Below are 18,700 nucleotides of genomic sequence, written 5' to 3' on the forward strand. Positions count from 1 at the left end.
CCTCGTCAGCAGAACAGTGGACCGTCCAACCTGCTGACTCCTCATCTAGTGACAATCTTGGGCTAAAGCTACTGTTTAAAGGACACAAATAGCGGACACCTTAACGCCAAAATGGGCCCACCCAGGTACTGGAGACCCTGGGTTGGGAAGACTCGGTGATAATTAATTGTTATTCTCTGTATTGGTATTTCCAAACTGTGCATATCGGGAGCATAACTCCTTCGTTTCGCTTGCGCACCATGTTGCTACTTTAACAAACCAGACTGATTGCTGGGTATGTGCTCCGACTCCACTGTCCCACAAAACGGGAATGCCCCTTGACATGCTGCCCCTGACCCTAGCAGAATTAGCCGCCACCAAAGAGCAGAAAAGAACGGACTCGCCGTTCTGAAATAAGACCTCTTTACAGCAAGCCACCTATCAGGACCAGGAGTATTCAGTTGCAGTACTCACTAAGGAAGTATTATGTTTTACCCGAAACCAATCTGATCACTATGGGCGTCCTGTGGGAAACAGCTCCTGTGTTATTACACAGTGGGCTGATGGGTATTGGATAAAGACCAAAAAGGGAGGCCATCAGTGTGGGTGTAATGGTTCCTCCCCTTTTAGGGAAACTCTTACAAATAATCTTACCACAAAAGAAAGGTTTGGAAATATAACTTGCCGTCCAGTTAATATCTCCAGTGTAGCAAGCCAATGGTGGGTTTGTAGTGGTCCCTATGGCGAGTGTAATTTGAACGGCACAGTTAGAAATGCCCCCACTTGTACCCAATCAGGAGGATGGGATGCCCCCTTAGGGGCATATGAACTGTTTGGAAAAGCAGCCTTAAATATCCCAGGAATCCCCTTAAGAAACAGTCCTTACTGGGCCCTACAGGGTCACTATTTTGTATGTGGCCGAAAGGCTTACAAGGTGCTGCCAGCCAACTGGACAGGTAGCTGTTATATAGCTCATGGAGTTCCTCATCTGTCAATAACTGCCACACTGCCCAAAGGAAAGATTAGAAATGCCCGAGACACCTCTGTTGAGTCACGAGAAAAGACCCTGTGGCGACTGACTACGGCATTGGAGGGCAATACGAAAAATTCCCTCACAACCGAGAAGCTTGTAGGGTGCTCTGTACTGGGAATAGCGCCACTGTTTACCGGGCCAACCATGGCATGCATAGGTCGCTATACTGTAAGGCTGCAAATGGTACTTGAGAAAGTTGCCTTAGAGTTAGAGGACTCGGTTAGTGATTTAGGGTCAGCAGTAAAAACATTAAATAAAGAGGTACAGCAGCTCAGGACCTTTTCCCTCCAAAACAGGCTGGCTTTGGACTATCTCTTGGCATCCCAAGGAGAGGTTTGTGCCCTCGTCGGGCCCCGATGTTGTGTATATGTAAATGATAGCAGTTATGAGATCTATGAAAAGGTGGTACAGGCTGAGGCCCATGCCCGAGCCAGAGCACAGGTTGCCTATACTGCCCCAGAGCGCGATTGGTTGCAAACCTTGTTTTCAGGCTGGGGTTTGTCGTTTTGGCTTGGTGGTTTATTTAGCCTGTTATTGAAACTTCTCTTTCCTGTATTACTTGTATTAATGGTATTATGCTGTGCAGTATCATGTGTCAGGGCCCTTTTGCAAAAGTTAATAAGTCATTCTCTTCAGGGCTATCACAAAGTGCTTATGCAAAGTCCTATTGTAAAGAAATAAGTAGCCCAAGTGAGAAAACTCAGAGCCAAGGCTGTTGAGTGTTCTCAAAGGAGGGAGTTGTTGGGGACACTGGGGCATGGCCACTAGGTAACTCGAGGGGATGGAAGACCACGAGTGTCGATGAAGCCCCCTCACACTAGGCCCAAGCGTCCTTGACCTCCTCCCCGCCTGGAGGCACTCGCAGAGCTCTGCGTACTAGGCCCAAGTGTCCTTGGCCCCCCCCACCTGGAGGCACTCGCAGCAGTTATGCTGAGGATCGGCAGCAATATGTTGCAGAGTCAAACTAAACAAGGCCAAACAGGGCAGATATGAAAGAACAATGCTGAATAAAGCAGCTTTATGTATAGTTTAATAAATGATACAAAAAACAAGGGAACTAGCTGGGAACTGGATTGGCTGGCTATATGGATACTTAGGGCAGCTTGCTATTGGATAAGTATGCTGAAGAAAGCATGTATAAAAGCCTGTGTAACTTCCTGCTCTGGTTGCAGGATTGGAGATTCTATTCTCTCTGTACCTTGTTTGCAGCTGCAAATAAACTTTTCTGCTTCTCCACCCCATTGTGATTATTGGGTGACGCACACCGGGTAGCGAACCCCTGCTGTTGTTTTGCCTCTCGGCACTGGGTGCCGGCAACAAGAGCATCCTGATCCATGCGCAGGCAGGAGGCTATCACTGCCCCTTTGGCAGGGACTGGTTCTTCCCAAATGCACCCCAGGGTCGCATGAATAAAAGCGACTGGCACTTCACTCAGCAGGGGTAATATCTGCTGCAGCAGGTCCCACATATGCTGGAGGGAGCTCGGCTCGTGCTCCTCCTGTCTTGGGAGGGGATACGGGCCGGAATACCTCACCCATCCCCACGCCAAGGGCGGGGCCTGCCTTGCTCTCACCCTTCCTCCTGCTGTGTAGGATGAGAGGACGGGGGGAGCAAGGCCTTGCCTGGCTATATTCCCCTACCCCCCTGCTCCACGTCTGGCTTACCCCTCCCCCTGCTGGGGGGGCACATCCTGCCTCACTACTCCCACTCCCACCCCCACCCCACAGCTGGGGAAGGGCCTGGATCACCTTCCTTGGAGGGTGGCAGGGAGGGTGGCTCAGCCCCAGCTCCTGCTTCATGCCCGGGGAAGGACCTGCCTCACCTTTCCTCCTACTCACTCCCTCTCGCGGGTGGGGGGGGGGAGGGAGACTCACCCCCAGGCTCCGCTGCCTGCCCAGGCACAGAGCTAGTCCCGCCCAATTCTCACTTCCGCCTATAGTCACATGCCCCACCTGCACGGGAGCACATCCGCCTATAGTCACGTGTGAATCGATGGGGCGAACCCGCCTGCTCGGAAGTTCCAGCCAATCAGCCCTCGGGCCTGTCCATCGCCCCGCTCCTCCAGCCGCGCGATAACCTTTGCCCTTTGTCCCTTAGTGATGACCTTAGCGCCGTTGCCAAGATGGCGCTGTCCAGGCTGGGCTGTTGCCGGGGCGGTCTGCACGGCGGGCTCCTGGGCGTCGGGCCCGTAACCGTCCCCGCCAGCTGCCTGCGCCGGGTCCTGCGCGCTCCCGAGCCGGCCCCCGCCTGGAGGGCGCTGAGGTGCGTGCGGCCACCGGGTGTCCGGGAGAGGCGCGGGGGCCGCAACCCCCCCGAGGCCGTTGGTCCCTCCTCCCGCGGCCCCCCCTTCAGTGACGGGAGCCGTGGCCGTTTGCCCCTCCCCCCGGTGCCAGCCGTGGCCGTTGGCCCCTCCCCCCGCCGCTTCCCCCGGTGACAGAAGATGTGTCCGTTGGCCCCTCCCCCGGTACCCGCTGTGGCCGTTGACCCCCCACCCCGGGTGCTCGCTGCATCCGTTGGCCTTTCCCCGCCTCCTGCTGGTCTCCATGGTGACCGCTCAGCCGTCCCCGCCGTGCGTCCTGGTGCCAGCCATGCCCATGGGCCCCTCCCCCTCTGTCCCCTGCCAGCCGGGCCCATTGGGACCCTCCCCCTCTGTGCCCCCTGCATGGCTCCTAGTGCCACCTGTGCCTATTGACCAGTCCTCCTCTGCTGCCCAGCCCCCCCACGCCAGCTGCGCCCACTGACTCCTTCCTCCTCTGTGCGGACAGCCCCCCACTCTCAGCTCAGCTACACCTGCTGTAGAGGATCCTTGTTGCCAGTTCAGCTGTGCTCCTGCCTTTTCACACCCGCTGTGCCTGTTTACCCTGGGGTTGGGTTGTGGTGGTAGGGGAGGGTTTGCCCGCGGATATTGTCTGAATCTTTGGATGTCAGTTTTTTCCCCCAGGTGGTTCTGGAGGTGACTTGCCTCTTGCTTGGCTGCATCTCCCTGCGGCTGCTGCTGGATGCTCATTAGCTAGCTCAGGGCTACTTTGTGGAGATGGGCACCTCAGCCAACACATTTAGGAGCTACTGAAGTTTCCTGAGATTCTTCTGTAACATGATCTCCTTAGGTTTCCATCTCAGACACAATGGATCCAACTCTTCTCTCACTCACATTAGCGTAAATCAGAAGTATCTGATTATTTTTGTTGGCTCTGCAGTGGCCAAGACCGTTATAAAAAAGAGTTGGACTCCATTCTGGCTCTGGCATCAGTAACAGAATTGTTAACTAAGGTGTGATTATTGGGCTAAATTCTGCCCTCAGCTGCACAAATTTAACAAGACAGACTCTGAAGGCAGTGGTGGTACATAGGTTCATCTGAGAATGGAATTTGGCCTGCAGAACCTTTGTTACCAGCACACTTCAAAAATGAAATCCCTGTAGAGTTTTGTCCCATCTTCCTCATTGTGAGTGGTGGTTTTTTCCACCCCCCCTCTCCTCACAGCTACTCAGGCTTTGCATCCAATCAAATCACTTCAGCTCAAGCCCTACATCCCCACAAGGCTTTGCTGGTTGGCTGGAGTACATGTACTTTCCTCTTTACAGCCTCACTGTGCAGGGTATGGGAAGATCACCTGGTTCCTATAAGATTTTTCTGTGAGTTACTTTTTGTTGCAGGCACCCAGCATGCTGCCTCTCTACAAAGACAAACCCCAAAGCCCTCCTTGCTGCTGTCATATCACAATTCAAATATGCCAATGGGAAATATGAGAGCTTTTTGGAAAGGACATTCCCCCGCTTCTATCTATTGTATTCAACTTTTCTGAAAGGTAGGTTTTGAGTGGGAGAACTGGTTTCTTTGACTGATTATAGAAAAGGCAGGCTCAATAATTGTAGCCTATTTTTTGTTAGCTAAAGGGACACTGTAAGACTAAGAATCGCTTATTTTTTTTCTGTGTTTTATGAATAGTCCTCAGAATTTTGCACATGAAAGAATTTTTAGGGTGGGATTTTCAAAGCCAATTTTTCAAGTCCCTTAAGCAATTGACTGAAAGTCTCAGCCGTAACATAGCATTAACTTATCACTTACGATGGGTGTTGGCTTTTTTTGCATTTCATTCAGTTTGGACAATGAAAATAGACTAGCTAGTTTCACGCTGTTGGTTCAGGCTGTTTGGGTAATTAACACTTTCCAGACAAATGTTTAAAAAAAACCCGAAAAACTTCTTAAAACCATGAAAACTTTTCTATTAAGCTCTGTAAAATCTTTTCTCACAAAATCTAAATCTGAACTGCCAGACAACGTTGCTTTGAAAACTGCTCTATATCCAATGTAGAGCCAGTGACTGGAAGTTGAAGCTAGACAAATTCAGACAGGTAATAAGGCACACTTTTTAACAGTGAGGGTAATTAACCATTTGAACAATTTACAGAGGGTTGCAGTAGATATACCAGCTCAGGCAATTTTTAAATCAAGATTGGATATTTTTCTGAAAGATGTGCTCTAGTTTAAACAGGAGTTAATTCAAGGAAATTCTATGGCTTGTGTCATACAAGATGATCACAATAGTCACCTTCTGGGCTTCTCTATGATATGTTGTTTGTAAAGGCTGGACCAGCGTACTGGGACTAGATATTAACTATGAGATTTAAAGACCTCTTGTATATCCAAGTCAGAGGTGATAAGGAGGCTCCCTCCCCTTGAAAAAAGATCCAGTTTTAGTCACCCTATCACTAAAAGGATAAAGCAGAAATAGAAAGGTTCAGTGATGGGGAACAAAAGTGACAATTCCGTATGGGAAAGAATAAAAAGGTTCAGACAACTTAGAGAGCAGACAGAAAAAAGCTGACATAATAGACAGATATTAGATAAGTTTTGTAAGCTTATTTATTCTCCATACAAGACCAAGGGGTCAGCCTCTTTACCTGAAAAGCAACGGATTTAAAATTAATACTTTTAATGGCCTTCACAAAATGCATAATTCACCCATGTAAGTCATTGCCATAATAGACTAAGGCCAAGAGCTTATTAGGATTCCAAAAAAAAAGAATTCAACATTTATATGGATAATGAATGCCTACTGTTCTAGGATGAGTGTAAAGGGTGGGCTTTTTAAAGGGACGAAGGGACATAGATCCTTAGGCACTTTTGAAAAATCTTGCCCGTAAGGGATATTAGCCCTCATGTTTTAGAGCAGAGGAAGAAACTTCTCGGATGCGTGAATCCTTAATGCAGAAGTGTCCATTCTGTGGTTTTGTACCTTCCTCTGAAACATCTGTCCCCAGCTGACTCAGGAACAGGAGATCAGATTGGATAGACCGCTGGTTTGATCTACTCTGGCACTTCCTGTTTTGATTTGAAGTCAGAATTTTGTGTGTACCGAGGAAGCAGGTAATTGTGTCTAACTGCCCTCCCTCCTCACACACATCCCTCCAAAAAATCCTGTAATACAGCTTGATGGGCTACTCCAGTCTGTAGCCTGTGCTACTAAAGGTTTTGGATCAGTCAGGTAAACTGCTCTCGCATTCTGCAGATGGCTGCGACAGTTGGAAGAGCTGTTGAAATTTTGAGTTAGATTCTACATTTTCCAGCCTCTATTCTTGTTTCACTCTCAGCCTCTTCTGTTCTCTGAATAACTCTGTGTGGAGAACAACCTATATGAGACAATCTACAATGCATCAAGTTGTGTTGTATTACACTCTGCTGCTCAGTAGCCAAACTAAATAAGGATGTAAGGGATTGTGAAGGACATTGTCAAGGGATCTCTGGCTCCAGGCCATAAGGTAACATCTGTATTCTGTACAGGATTTCGGACATTGTTTTCGGAAGCAAAAGAAATAAGAAGAATAAAGTTAAACATGTCCCTTCAAAAGATTGATTTTCATCAGCTTCCATACAGGGAGATGGAAAGATTAAGACAGGTGGGGGCCACCTTTCAGGTTCCTGTTTCTTACTCTGGTATCTGTAAGTTATGCTGAATTTCTCAAACGATCAAGCATTTTACTACACTGTCCCATGCAACTGGCAACCTTGTTTAGTGACTTACACCTCTTGTGATTCCATGACTGAGAGAGAGAGTGCCCTGCTTTTAGAGGGTGGATATGCTGTTGTCACTGGGTAGACTCTCTATCCTTTCTGTGAAGGGAGGGTCAAGATACACACTTTAAAGAACCTGCCACCATAGCATGGTGGCTTTATGAAGTTGGGTATTTAACCCAAGGCAGCCTGGCAGTTTGCTCTGGCCTATAATGTTCCTGGCACTTACAGAGCATTTCTTATTGAGAGCAGGGTTAGAATGCTGCTGGCCGATCTGAGACAGTCTATCAATCAGTTTTCAACTGCATTGCTGTAACTTGCTATCAAGTCATAACTGTGTTGTTTTAATTTCTGGTCAGTTTCGCAGGGACCTGATCAAGGCCATTCCTATTGGGCTTCTCTCCCTTCCACCTTTTGCCAACTACTTCGTCTTTTTGCTGATGTAAGTATGTCTTTTACCGAGCCTTTAAAACATTGTTGAACATCCTGTTGCCAAGTCCTTGCTCTGAATAGTCACCATGCAGAGGCTCAGATGGTAACTGAAGCGATTAGTCAGTGGAGCTGATCTTTCTCTTTGGGCTCCTTTCTTCTCTTGTCTCTCAGCTGACACTTGTACTATTCCTGGCTGTCTGATGACAGGGTTTGCTACAGAACAGCTGTCTTTGTTCCTCTGGAGACTATTTTTTGCAGCAGTTAAAGCTACACTCATATTCATAGAAAATGATGATTCTGGGCCTGATTCGTTTTTTCCGATGTAGTTTTCCAGTTGTCTAAATTGAGTAAGCGCAAGAGGGAATCATTAACGTCTTGTTTGTCTGCAGACAACTCATCACCTAGACGTCATGAACTAGATGGAATCTGAATGTTTTCTATCTGAACTGATTTCTCCCTTCTGTACAGATTAAAGTTCCCATTTCTGTACTAACCTCTGTAAAAATCCAGTGCCTTGGATCTCTTGGGACATTCTGCTCTCACTATATTAGTGCGTGTTCTGGGCCCCCTTTTAGCAAAAAGGAAATCCAGATGAACAAACCAAACAGCATTGATTTTGTCTGAGGAGATTTCTGCTGCATTCTAGGTACCTCCCCATGCAATTAGTTCCTTCTTTCTAACCCTCAGAACAGTGCAAACTTTTTATTGGCATTTATATGGTGCTTATCACTGTAGCATCTGAGTATGTCTTCAGTAAACAGTCCGGTGGACACTTGACTGTAAAAGTGGCCTCCTCACATGTGTCCATACTTCTTTCCCAGCTACCCCACCCAGATAAGTGATCCAGTTCCCTTCCTGGATGCTACCCTCCACCCCCAAGCGCCTGGAATGCCCCTCCAAGCTCCTTGCACAGCCCTGACTAGACTATGTTGTGCTCTGTGGGTTAATTGATACAGCTAAATGACTGGCAGATTATTTATCTAGTATCTTAATGGAAACTAAGGACTTATTATCAGTGAGGTTTCTGCATCATTGGCGCTCTGGAGATCTTTATACCTGCATACTGGTGGTCCTGGGTCACAGCCGAGGGCTAGATGGGACTAGTTGGAGCTCATCGATGCTGCCCCTTAACTGGCCAGAAGGGGAGGCTCTTCCCCGTGCAAGGGTCTGAGCGTCCCACTTCCGTGGAGCTCCCAGATCTGGACAGAAGGAACCGGGAATCAAGCCCTGGTTTGTCACATCACAGGCAGAGCAGTAACCATGGGGCCAGGTCCCAGAACACTCACAGCGTGTCTCCGGTTTGACAGGGCAAGGCACTATTGCTAAGCCAAGAGCCTGGCCTGTGACTGCGGAGTGTTGGATTTTGTGTAGCTGCAGTGTCCCTGCTTGTGAAGCTCAGTGTGTTACCTCTGGATGACCTTTTCTTTCCAAGGTACTTGTTCCCAAGGCAACTGTTGATACGCCACTTCTGGACCCCAAAGCAGCAGTCTGAGTTTCTGAACATTTATCATGGTATGCGGAGAGAGGTGTACCCAGAACTCATTGATGGCTTAGAGCAGGTGACTCGTTTTGTAGCGGATCAGCAGCTCCGAAGTCAGATGCAAGAGCTCTGCACCCAGGTAAGTAACACAGGGCCTCCTTGCCCCCATGGGGACGGCTCCTCTGGGACACCGTAGGGTCAGCAGCGTCTCATCATTAGGTTATAGCCTTACTGGCCACTGAGTTAACCTGGTTGGCACATGGGATCAAATTGTATGCTGAACTGCACTCTGTGTAGCCCCACTGGGGTCAGAGGAGGATTTGGCTCGTAGTTTTGGAGGGATTGTTTACATCTGAAATGTTGAGTTTGTCTGCTAGAATAGGAATCCCATCCAGCGGGTCTAGGATTCTGTCTCTGATGGGGATTGAGCCTATGCTTGTGGGTCATCCTAAGTCTCAAATCCTTTTAAAGAAGGGCTGATCCCTCATTTCTTGCCCTCCAAGCTTCCTCAGCTGCATTGGCTGTCCATGGGCAGACAAATTCCCCTGAATTTTCATTGTTCTAACCTCACAAAAAGGAAACAGTCTCGATCTGTTCCACTCGAGGCAGTTACAGAGATGAATCCAAAGGTCCTTAAGAGGCAGAAAGGCTGCCCTTGTGCTAATAGGTAGGTAGGAACCCAGTTTGGGAGGTGGAAGAAGTAAAACCCTCTTATGACAAGCAAAAAAGTGCCCAGCTCGCATCGGCTTGGTGAGAAAACCCTCGGTGATGGGAGAGGGGGTGTGGTTACCAGGAGTTGCTGGTCCAAAGCAATTCAATGGAGACCATCCAAGCAGAGAGGCATTTCTGCTTTGCTGTAGGCTGAGAGTAATATGGCACCACACAGCATGCTAATGCCACAACACCTGGCGCTTAGAAATGCTGAGGGAACAAGGTCAGCGACTTACCTTTTGGGCACAGATGGATTTCCAGGGGTCCTGCCGAGTCCTCAGTAGCTGGGGTCAGACGAGTTCTGTTTGTGGGAAGTATCACGAGCAAAAAAAATCTTTGGCTCTCCAAGGTGCAGAGCGGTTCCCATCCAGAGGTGGAGAAACTTGTGGCCGTGAGAAGCTTGTTTACGGGACATCCCCTGGGCCTGCAAAGGCTGCGCGTTTGGCAAGTGGTAAGTGCCTCTCCCTGCAGAGGCTGTCTGTGCTAGTGATTAAGGAGATAGCCGGGATTGTACGTACAGCTGAGTGCTGAGAACTGAGGCAGTTCGTTGAACTTTGAATGGTCATGAAGCAGCCGGCTGCTGTTTCACGACACCCTCTGCCCACTGCTTGCTGAAGGCCCTCTCAGCACTGCTGTGAAGCTGAAAGGCTTGGTCAAGGGAGATGCCAAGGCTAACCTCACCTCCAAGTCTGAACCCACCAGGGACGATCATCGTCAATAGCTCAGCCTGGATTAGATCCCAGGGTTCTCTGGGCTCTTCCCACTATCCCATATGGCCTCCTTGGTGAGGCAGAAGGCTGTTCCACCCTCCTTGAATCTTAGCAGGTTTCCTTGAGACTTCACGGATTTTCCTTGCCCTGCTTTTCACTCCCTGCCACAGAAAGCCTTGAGCCGTATCCTGTTCCTGACTCCTCACTTGCCAATCTTCTTCCTGAGATACCGGCTGCGGAGCCACATGTTGGAGTTACAGCATCTGGACCGAGCCATGCTGAAGCTGGGAGTGAGCGAACTAACTGAAGAGGAAGTGAAAATGGTAAGACTGAGTTCACCCCTTTCATGTTGTGCCGGCTAGCTTAGAAAAATACGAGACTCCCAGAATCCTGTTGGGGAGAGCTAGATACACAGTTGGTTTTTTCTCTCACTCGTGAGCAAAAAGCCTTGTGTGACAGCGTCTCTGTGGTGGAATATGATTTGCTGCGTTATGAACCGGTCACGGTTTCTCCTGTTCTGTCTACATCAAAGAAATACTATTCAGGCTCAGATCCTGGCCGATAACTTGGGGCTTGATCCTGCACTCCTGACTCAGACAAAATGCCCGTTGAAGTCAAGGGAGGATTGCAGGCTTAGGCCCTGTTGTTTGTTCTGCTGCTTAGTTAGCGCTGGGGAAAAGAGGAAAGTGGGTCACTGAGTTTAAATCGCTCAGCTCCAGAGATGCACAATGAGCCAAGAAGAAATGCATGAATCAGTGACTTTCCCTGCTTGAAGTGTATGTATGGGGGAGGATAGCTATGCCATGCCTGGGCCACACAAATAAGCCTTCCCCAGCAGAGGGAGTGGGCAGGGATTTGAGGTGAGAGGCAGGGTTATACATGTTTCCTGGGGGGAGGGGGAAGCTTCTCCCATGCCATCTCATGTGTGAAGCAATTGCACTAGAGAAACTACATGGTGTTCTGGTCCATTTAAAGCTGTATTTATCCAAATGCCCCCAAAAAGTAATTGAGCTAGAGAATTAAGCCTGTTTCTTCCCATCAGAAATAAACGAGCTGCCTTGTGAATACACCTTCCAGCAGGGAGTCAGGATTCAAAAGAGATTTAGTGTACAGGGGACATAGGAGTAACACCTGTGTATTGCCTCTGAAATTGACTAGTGCTCTGAATATACTTTAAAGGGGTCTAGAGTTGCAATCCTTCCTGCACAAGAGATTGCCTTAGTGTGAATGTTTGAGCTTCACTTCCAGCAGAACAGAGGGAGTATAAAGCAGCCACTGGGGGAATACTTCTAGTGGAGGTCCAGAGTAGGGCTGGATTACATGGCCCTGTGCTATTCCTGCACCTCACTCTCCAGTGTAGGGGCATGCTGGGGGTAAAAGGGAAGCAGATGGAGTACTCTGGCAATTCTAGGCTGTGGAGCAGCAATGGGGCTGCTCTAACTTACACAGGGGACCAGGGCAGCCCATGGTTTAAAGCTACTTCTGTCACCTCGTTCCTGGGCTGCACTTCGTGGGAGTCTCAGTCCCAATTCCGGCCCCTTGTGTCCAGTGATCCCCACTGAAATGAAAGCTCATCAGTCTGCACGCGCCTGCCCTGACACTTGCTTTTCTCTCCTCTGTGGTCGTTAGGCTTGTTATGTCCGGGGCCTGAACTCCACCCACCTCAGCCTATCGGAATGCCAAAAATGGCTGAAGCAGTGGGTGAAGCTCTCCTGTGAACTGAAAGGTAAGACTGGCAGAGCTCAGCCAGCTGGCCGCCTCTTGGCGGCTTCTTCCTCTTGTGTGCGGTGCAGATCCCGTAGGGCTGACCTCAGGCAATGCACCCGAGGTTGTGAACATCAAAGCTGTAGTTACGTGTCACACAGGGTTATACATTTCAAAACAAATGGAGCTTCAGGGCTTTCTGAATGGCAGCCCTACAGATGCCCACGATAGGGAGGGGTGGGCATAATGGTCCAAACCTCAGGTCTGAAATGCCTAGGTTCCCTGCAGCCACAGGTTCACATTCCGGCCCTTCTGCATTTGGAGGTGGATAAGCTGATTTCTGAGCCATTTACTTTTAGGTGAGACCTTGAACCGAGTACTGGCTGGTCTGTTTGAACCTTGAGCATGGTGTCCTTCCGTAAGGTTATGATCTTGCTCTGGTGTCCTGGAAGTGGGACCTTACTGAAATCCTTGGGCTCGGGAGAGCCCAGGTTATGCGTGTGTTTTAACAGAGAAAAAAAAAAAGAGTTCACGCTGCAGGACCCTCAGAGGCAGATCATAGTATTGCCATCTCGTGTCCTCTTGGCACCGTTGATTGAGTGCAGGTACATGGGGAAAGAGGAACAGATATCCGAAGAAGAGTTTCTCAGTATATGAAGAGACAAACATTCAAACAGCTCCAACTGGGCCAGGCCAGTGCATTAGCTGCAGCTTCTGGGCTTATTTGGCCGTGATGCGTGCTGGGGAGGCCGAGCGGCGATGGAGCACGTGGCCAAAAGCACTGCAGTCTCTAACCTAAAAAACGGCTGTTTAAATGGAGTATGTTCCCAGGCTGGCTCCCTGGGGGAACCGCATCCCCCACAGTTAATGGGTTGGGATCAGCCCATTCGGTGGAGCTTCTAACCTCTCACTTTCTCTTCTCACAACTAGCTGGAGAGGAGCTGGCCTCTGCCCTGGCTTCCAAGAACGAAATTGACATTTCCCCTCCCCTGTGCCTGTCCTGAGTGTCACCGGTGGCTTTAGTTAAAATACTAAATTCTGACAGGACTGCTGGCTAGAGAGTATCTCAACCCATGAAATCTGTGCGAACAAATGAACAGCTTTTCTTCTGGAATCATTTGATTCTTGTTGGCCCCTGATCAGCATCCTGGCAGCTGGAGTTTGCCAATCCCAGTTACCTGCTGCCAGCTCCTCCCTCACAACCTCTCAGGTCTCTGGGGAGCACAACTGGAATTATAAAACCTCGAGGAACGAGGCAAAGGGTTTAGGACTCTGTATCATGGTGATACTGAGCTTCTCTTCAGGGCAAAACTGAGCTACTGTGTCCAAAAGGGCTGCCAGATGACAGACAGCTTGGCCAAGGATTGTCACTCGGAGAATGGCACAGAAAAGCTTAACATGAGTGCTGTCAGCTGGTCCTGCTGCAGATTTATAGGGCAAACCTGTGGAGTCCCTGGCATACATCTGTGGCCCAGATGCCGTGGTGGAGGTTGCAGTTCTCTCCTTGGGCTAGTGCTGGTGTAGGTAACTCTTGCTTTCGTCAAACATGCTGCTTCTTCCTCCCAGCTAGTCCCCAGCACTGTTCTAAATGGGTGGTGTGGGTGGGGAGGGGGATTGTCCTGGCTGCAGGTTTGTGATCACTGCACTGTGTAGGTGTTACCCCTCCCTCTTTAGAGGATTAGATGCGAGAACCAACTAGGGATTTGTTTCTGCCCAGACAGTGCTGGTGAAACAGGAGGCTGACCTTCCAGCCCCTGCATTGTTCATGGGTGTAGTAGGGGTCATTACAGAACAGGTGTACAGCCCAGAGCCGGACGTCAGGAGAACTTGTATTCAGACCTTCTTGATGGTGCTGTGGCCTGGGTGAAGTGTGAGCCTACACTGCTAACTGCTGCTGCTGCTGCGTCCCAGTCTGCCAGCCGTCCAGTGAGCCTTTGCGGTAAATGAAGGATAAAAGGGCTGGGTACTTTAGCTGGCACCTGCCATTGTTTCCTCTCACCTCTGGAAATGCCTTCTGCTGGGGCCAGGGGGTGCCTGCCAACAGTAGCACGCTCAAGATGGGGACTCCCGATTGCTGGCTCTGGAGGTGTCAGGTAAACGTGACTTTGTGTTTTCAGATTCGGAGGTCTCGCTCTTGGCACACAGCATGGTCTTAATGTCCACCAACTACCTCGGGGCCAAGGAGTGACAGCACAGGCACCGCCTTCAACTGTCGACCTATTTCTAGTGCTGGTGGTTGCAGCAGGGTAGAGTTTTTTGCTTGCATTGCAGGAGGGGGGCTGGACTTTAGCGAGAAACACCTTGCTTTTTGCCTGCCGATCCACCTCTAAACAGTACAGCATCGAAGAGTAAAACCCTTCCTCAGCCCTGCCAGCGATGAGAGCTGCAAGCTCCTTTACCTTAGATACATCGTCAAGTCCCTGAGAGCAAGAACCTGCTGTGGCTCCCAGTCACTAGGTGGTAGATTCCCTGGTTTTTGAATGTGTAAGACTGGCCCTTGCTGGGGTTGGGAGTGATTCTGCAATTCTGAGCCATGCAGATGTCCATGCTCTTCCCTGTCATTTTCCAAAAGAGACCATGTTGGCATGCAGCCAGGTGCCCTGGCTTTGCTATTATAGCCTCAAACTGTGGCACTTTAAATGTAATCCTCTCCAGTGGAGAAAGCTAGTCTCCCCTGGATTTGTAAGCTTCCCCAGGAGGCTCCCACTGGTAACTTACAGCAGTGGGCATTAGCCAGCTAGGTTCCTTGTTCTCCAGGACCTGTGAAGAGACACCTGTCTGGAGCAGTGCTCTTTGTTGTTTTTCCTGTTAAGTTGTTAAGCTTTATTTACTATGTTGTTTTAGGAATAAGGTGAATTTTACTAGGAGGGGTTGTGAGTGGAGCATCCTAATTGCCTGGGGCTTAGTAAGTGACCTTGCCCCTTTGGCCAGTGATATGCCTTAATGTTGAGGATCCATGTATTTGTTCAGTTGTCTTTTTAGTTCACATCAGCGCCCTGTTAGTGCTTGAACTGTGGCTGTTCCTCTCTGCCCTAGCTGACTGCTGGAAAGAGATACAGGCCAGATAGGAACAGTTCCCACTTTCAAACTTGGCTCCACTGTAAGTTAGCTTGATTTTCAGTTTCCGAGCATCTGCAGCTTCCCCTGAAATCAGTAGGATCTGAGTTCAGGTCACTTTGTATGGGTACCCCAATCTGAAAATGCTGGCCTAGAGCCTATTGCCATAGAAATAAATGCTAAACAGCACTTACCTGTTAAGGACACAGTCTCAGCTTCATTTTGTCAATGAAGTGATTTAAGTTCTGCCTAATCAACTTTTAGACCTGAAGTTTCTGCTCAGTGTGAGGATTTGGGAGCCAGAAGTTTGGTCAACAGGAGCTCCATCCCTATGCACCTGAATGTCTCGTGGCAGAGGCTGCAAGTTGAGTTTAAGGGATTTTTTAAAAAAGTTACTTATAACTAGTGTCTTAAGTTATTTATGGCAGTACAAATGCATGAAATGTTTGTCTTAAATCTGTGGTATCCTTACATAAATATTCCATTAAAGACAACAGCTAAGGAAAGGTCTCTGGTGCATTTTTAAAATGAGATCCTGTGTGAGGTGTCTAATTAGTCTCCCAGCACCTGGAACTCTGATTAAGATTGCTGAGACTGGAGCCCTGCTCTCAGATTTTAAAGCAGCATGATGGCATGTCTAGGATGACTAACCTAGAGGATCAAGTGAGCTGTTAAAGCCCCACTATTCTATGTCCCATTAATAAACCAGAGGATATTAAGCGGCAGTCTGAGTAAACAGCCTTTGTTTGTTTATGCCTTCAGCATAGACCCAGACCACACTGCAATTTCCAGAGACGTGCAATGGTTACTTCACAAATAGACCTCACTTCTCTAATCTGCTTGAATCAGGGTCTAACAGGCCACAACAGGAATCCCTACCCCGTGGCACAGAGGTAGCCTCACCCTAACTAGCTTAAACCATATGCTTTTATCCCCTTTGAGATGAGAACACAAGGCACAGGATGCAAGTTTGAGCACTTCTTTATTTTTACACTTAAATATTCTCTTTAAATACAGCATTATCACAATGAAAAGAACCTAAAAGGCCAAAAAAAAAAAAAAAAAAAAAAATGCAGAGGACCTGACAAGCTTTGGATTCACATTGAAAATTCCACTTGTATACAGTGTGTGAGAGGAGACCGGAGAAGTTAGAAGTAGCGAAGTCACTATTTAAATAGGAAGAGGAGCAGGGCTAGAACCAAAATGTCTCAGATCGGGAACAGGCAACAGCTCAATAGCACCAGAAGTGAGATGGGCTGTTGGGTTTACTACACGGCTAACAAAAGTGGTTTAAGAGGAGACAGTGCGGTACCAGCATTAGTGTCACGAAGTGTGTGTGGGGAAGGGGGGAGGGAAAAGGCCAAAATGCACTTTCATTGCACTATTAACAGCATAGTTATCTTTGTAAAAATAGAGTAAATCCTATTAGTTCTTTGTTTAGTGTGAGAGCCCCCAGCCTAACTGCTGCCCTAGGATTCTTCTGTAATTTCATTTAAAGCAGTCCAGCCTCTGGTCAGCCTGTGTATTTCCACACATCACCAGAAGGCCCCAGCCTAGTTTCATTCGCTTCCATAGCATGGAAGGGCTGGGATACGAATCAAGAAGGGAACTTTAGTATCAAAGATTTTACCTATTAAATGTCACCAGGCAGAACCACTCACTTGCTTTCCCTCGCAAAGGAGAGCTGCCCTGTTTCGCATAGGAGCAGACCGCGTGCCCAAAGCCCTTATGGATACATGGTGTCAGTCTGGCAAATGGCCAATCCAGTTACTCAACACCTGATCAACACACACAGCCGGGTCAGCTAACTGTGCGAAGTGGAGGGAGTTATCATCCTACTGGCGCAGGTGACCGTTATTCCATGGGGGATGGGGGGGGAGGAGGAGAAGAGCTTTAGTCTTTACCTGTGGGTTCAACTAGCCTCTTCCTACTCACTGGCAGCACCATCTTGGAATGTTGGGGGGAGAGTTCCCCCGCTAAAGGCTTCAAGGGGATCTGCTAGGAAAAGGTGTGAATGGTTAATTCCAGTCTCAAGCGCACGTTCTGCTGGTTACACTTCGGCCGAGGGGTGAAGCTTAAAGTGCTCAGTAGCACAAGCTCTGTTGCTGTCCTACTGCAAGAATGACTTTTAAAGCCTTTATGCTTCTTGCTGTCCCAGAGGAAGGGGACTGGCTGTGGAATTAAGGCAACAAAAATGCAGGGAGCGTGTTTGGGCTGTTTACAGGAGATGCCCAGCTGTGGCTGCACCAAGTGCAAGATTCAGCATCCTGTTTAGGGACCCACTTTTGAAAAGACAGCTGCCCTGAGGGTGGGCTGGACATCTATCTATTCTACAGCACCCAGCTTTATAGCTCAGAGTGTGGAATTTGGAAATAGGGAATTTAGTGATTTCATTTGTGCCCCTGTAACAAACAGGGGAGAGAAGAAACATCACCTGCACCAGTGTGAGCTGTTGTCCATTTCTCACAGTCATGTTGAGGGGGTTGTGGCCATAGCCCCAGCAGGCAGGTGATAGGCCTGGGTGTTTGATGTTTAAGGATACATGGCCACTGAGGCCAGAGGAGGTTCACAGTCTAAACCAAAGAGGAAAAGCTAGTTTGCTGAACACAACATTCACTTCTAACTGCTCACTGCGCCAGGAAGAAGTCAGGCAGCAAGGGAATTTTAAATACCAGTCACCAAAACACAGCTCTGTTCACCCTAGAAATCCAGCAAGGCGTTAACATGTAGCTGACCCACCACCAACTGCTTAGTATCCTTCCAGCACAAATAAGTGCTGTAGCTACTTACTATGGGAGAAATCTGTAATGGAAAAGTGAAATGGACGAGACTGTTTCGGCAGCCCGGCAGGTTCCATGAGTCTGAAAGAGAAGGGAAAGGTATTTCTGCTCTTCGCAGAAGTTTAGTACTGCAGTTGTGCTGGGTCCTGGCCTTTCAGAAAGTACAGTGCAGAGAAATACAACTGGGTCCTGGATGTGTTCTCCTTGGGCCAGGAGAATGAGGGGACTTAGGGACAGGGTCTGTACCAGCTTTTTGCCACAGAAGGGAAGATGCCTGTGAGGCGAGGGAGAAAAGTGCTTTTGCTACCTGCCTGGAAGGCAGGGTTCATGGGCTGTTAGGACAGGAATTGTGGCAGTTTTGAGAAGATTTCGCCTTTCCCCCAGAGTCTGGGGAATATGCTGTGGCTTATTAGAATGATGACTATGTGCCTCCTTGCACCAGGCTGGGATGCAAGCCCAGAGCACAGCACCTTCTCTGCCACCAATGTATTGCACCTTTGCAATCTCTGCTGAATTCACAGACAGCCCTAGTAGGGAAAGGGCCGATTTCTTTCAGGAGTGGAAATATTTGCTGCTCACCCAGTCACCCAAAGCTGCAATTCCATTGCATGCAAACCTCTCGCCCTCCAGTTTAGACCGAGCCAGGACAGAGGATCACTATTAAGCGACCGGGTGGCAGGAAGCTTTTTTTTAAGGTGAGCATGTGGATCATGTTCTTGGTCTTCCCCCTCCCCACTCCACTTCCTGTGCAATTAAAACAGAAAACATGGACTTGATTAGGAAACAGTCAGGTGGCATCC

The 18,700-nt window shown here is 48.8% G+C and overlaps 1 protein-coding gene across 2 annotated transcripts; it reads left to right on the forward strand.

The window, feature by feature from the left end:
* Positions 1 to 3,015: 3,015 nt before the first annotated feature.
* Positions 3,016 to 16,388, forward strand: LETMD1 (LETM1 domain containing 1). 2 transcript variants are annotated; one of them, XM_074935276.1, is made up of 9 exons: positions 3,016 to 3,274; positions 4,668 to 4,819; positions 6,796 to 6,911; positions 7,386 to 7,468; positions 8,891 to 9,077; positions 9,999 to 10,100; positions 10,530 to 10,682; positions 11,989 to 12,085; positions 14,181 to 16,388. In XM_074935276.1, exons 1-9 carry the CDS (start codon positions 3,135 to 3,137, stop codon positions 14,249 to 14,251), a joined length of 1,101 nt encoding a protein of 366 aa, XP_074791377.1. In that variant the 5' UTR covers positions 3,016 to 3,134; the 3' UTR covers positions 14,252 to 16,388. The 2 variants fall into 2 exon arrangements, with proteins under 2 accessions (XP_074791377.1, XP_074791378.1); XM_074935277.1 differs by lacking the exons at positions 3,016 to 3,274; positions 6,796 to 6,911 and having other exon boundaries at positions 4,803 to 4,819; positions 14,181 to 16,350.
* The last annotated feature ends 2,312 nt before the right edge of the window (positions 16,389 to 18,700 follow it).

The sequence above is a fragment of the Natator depressus genome, chromosome 20 (genome assembly GCF_965152275.1).
Source record: "Natator depressus isolate rNatDep1 chromosome 20, rNatDep2.hap1, whole genome shotgun sequence".
NCBI classification, from domain to species: Eukaryota; Metazoa; Chordata; order Testudines; family Cheloniidae; genus Natator; species Natator depressus.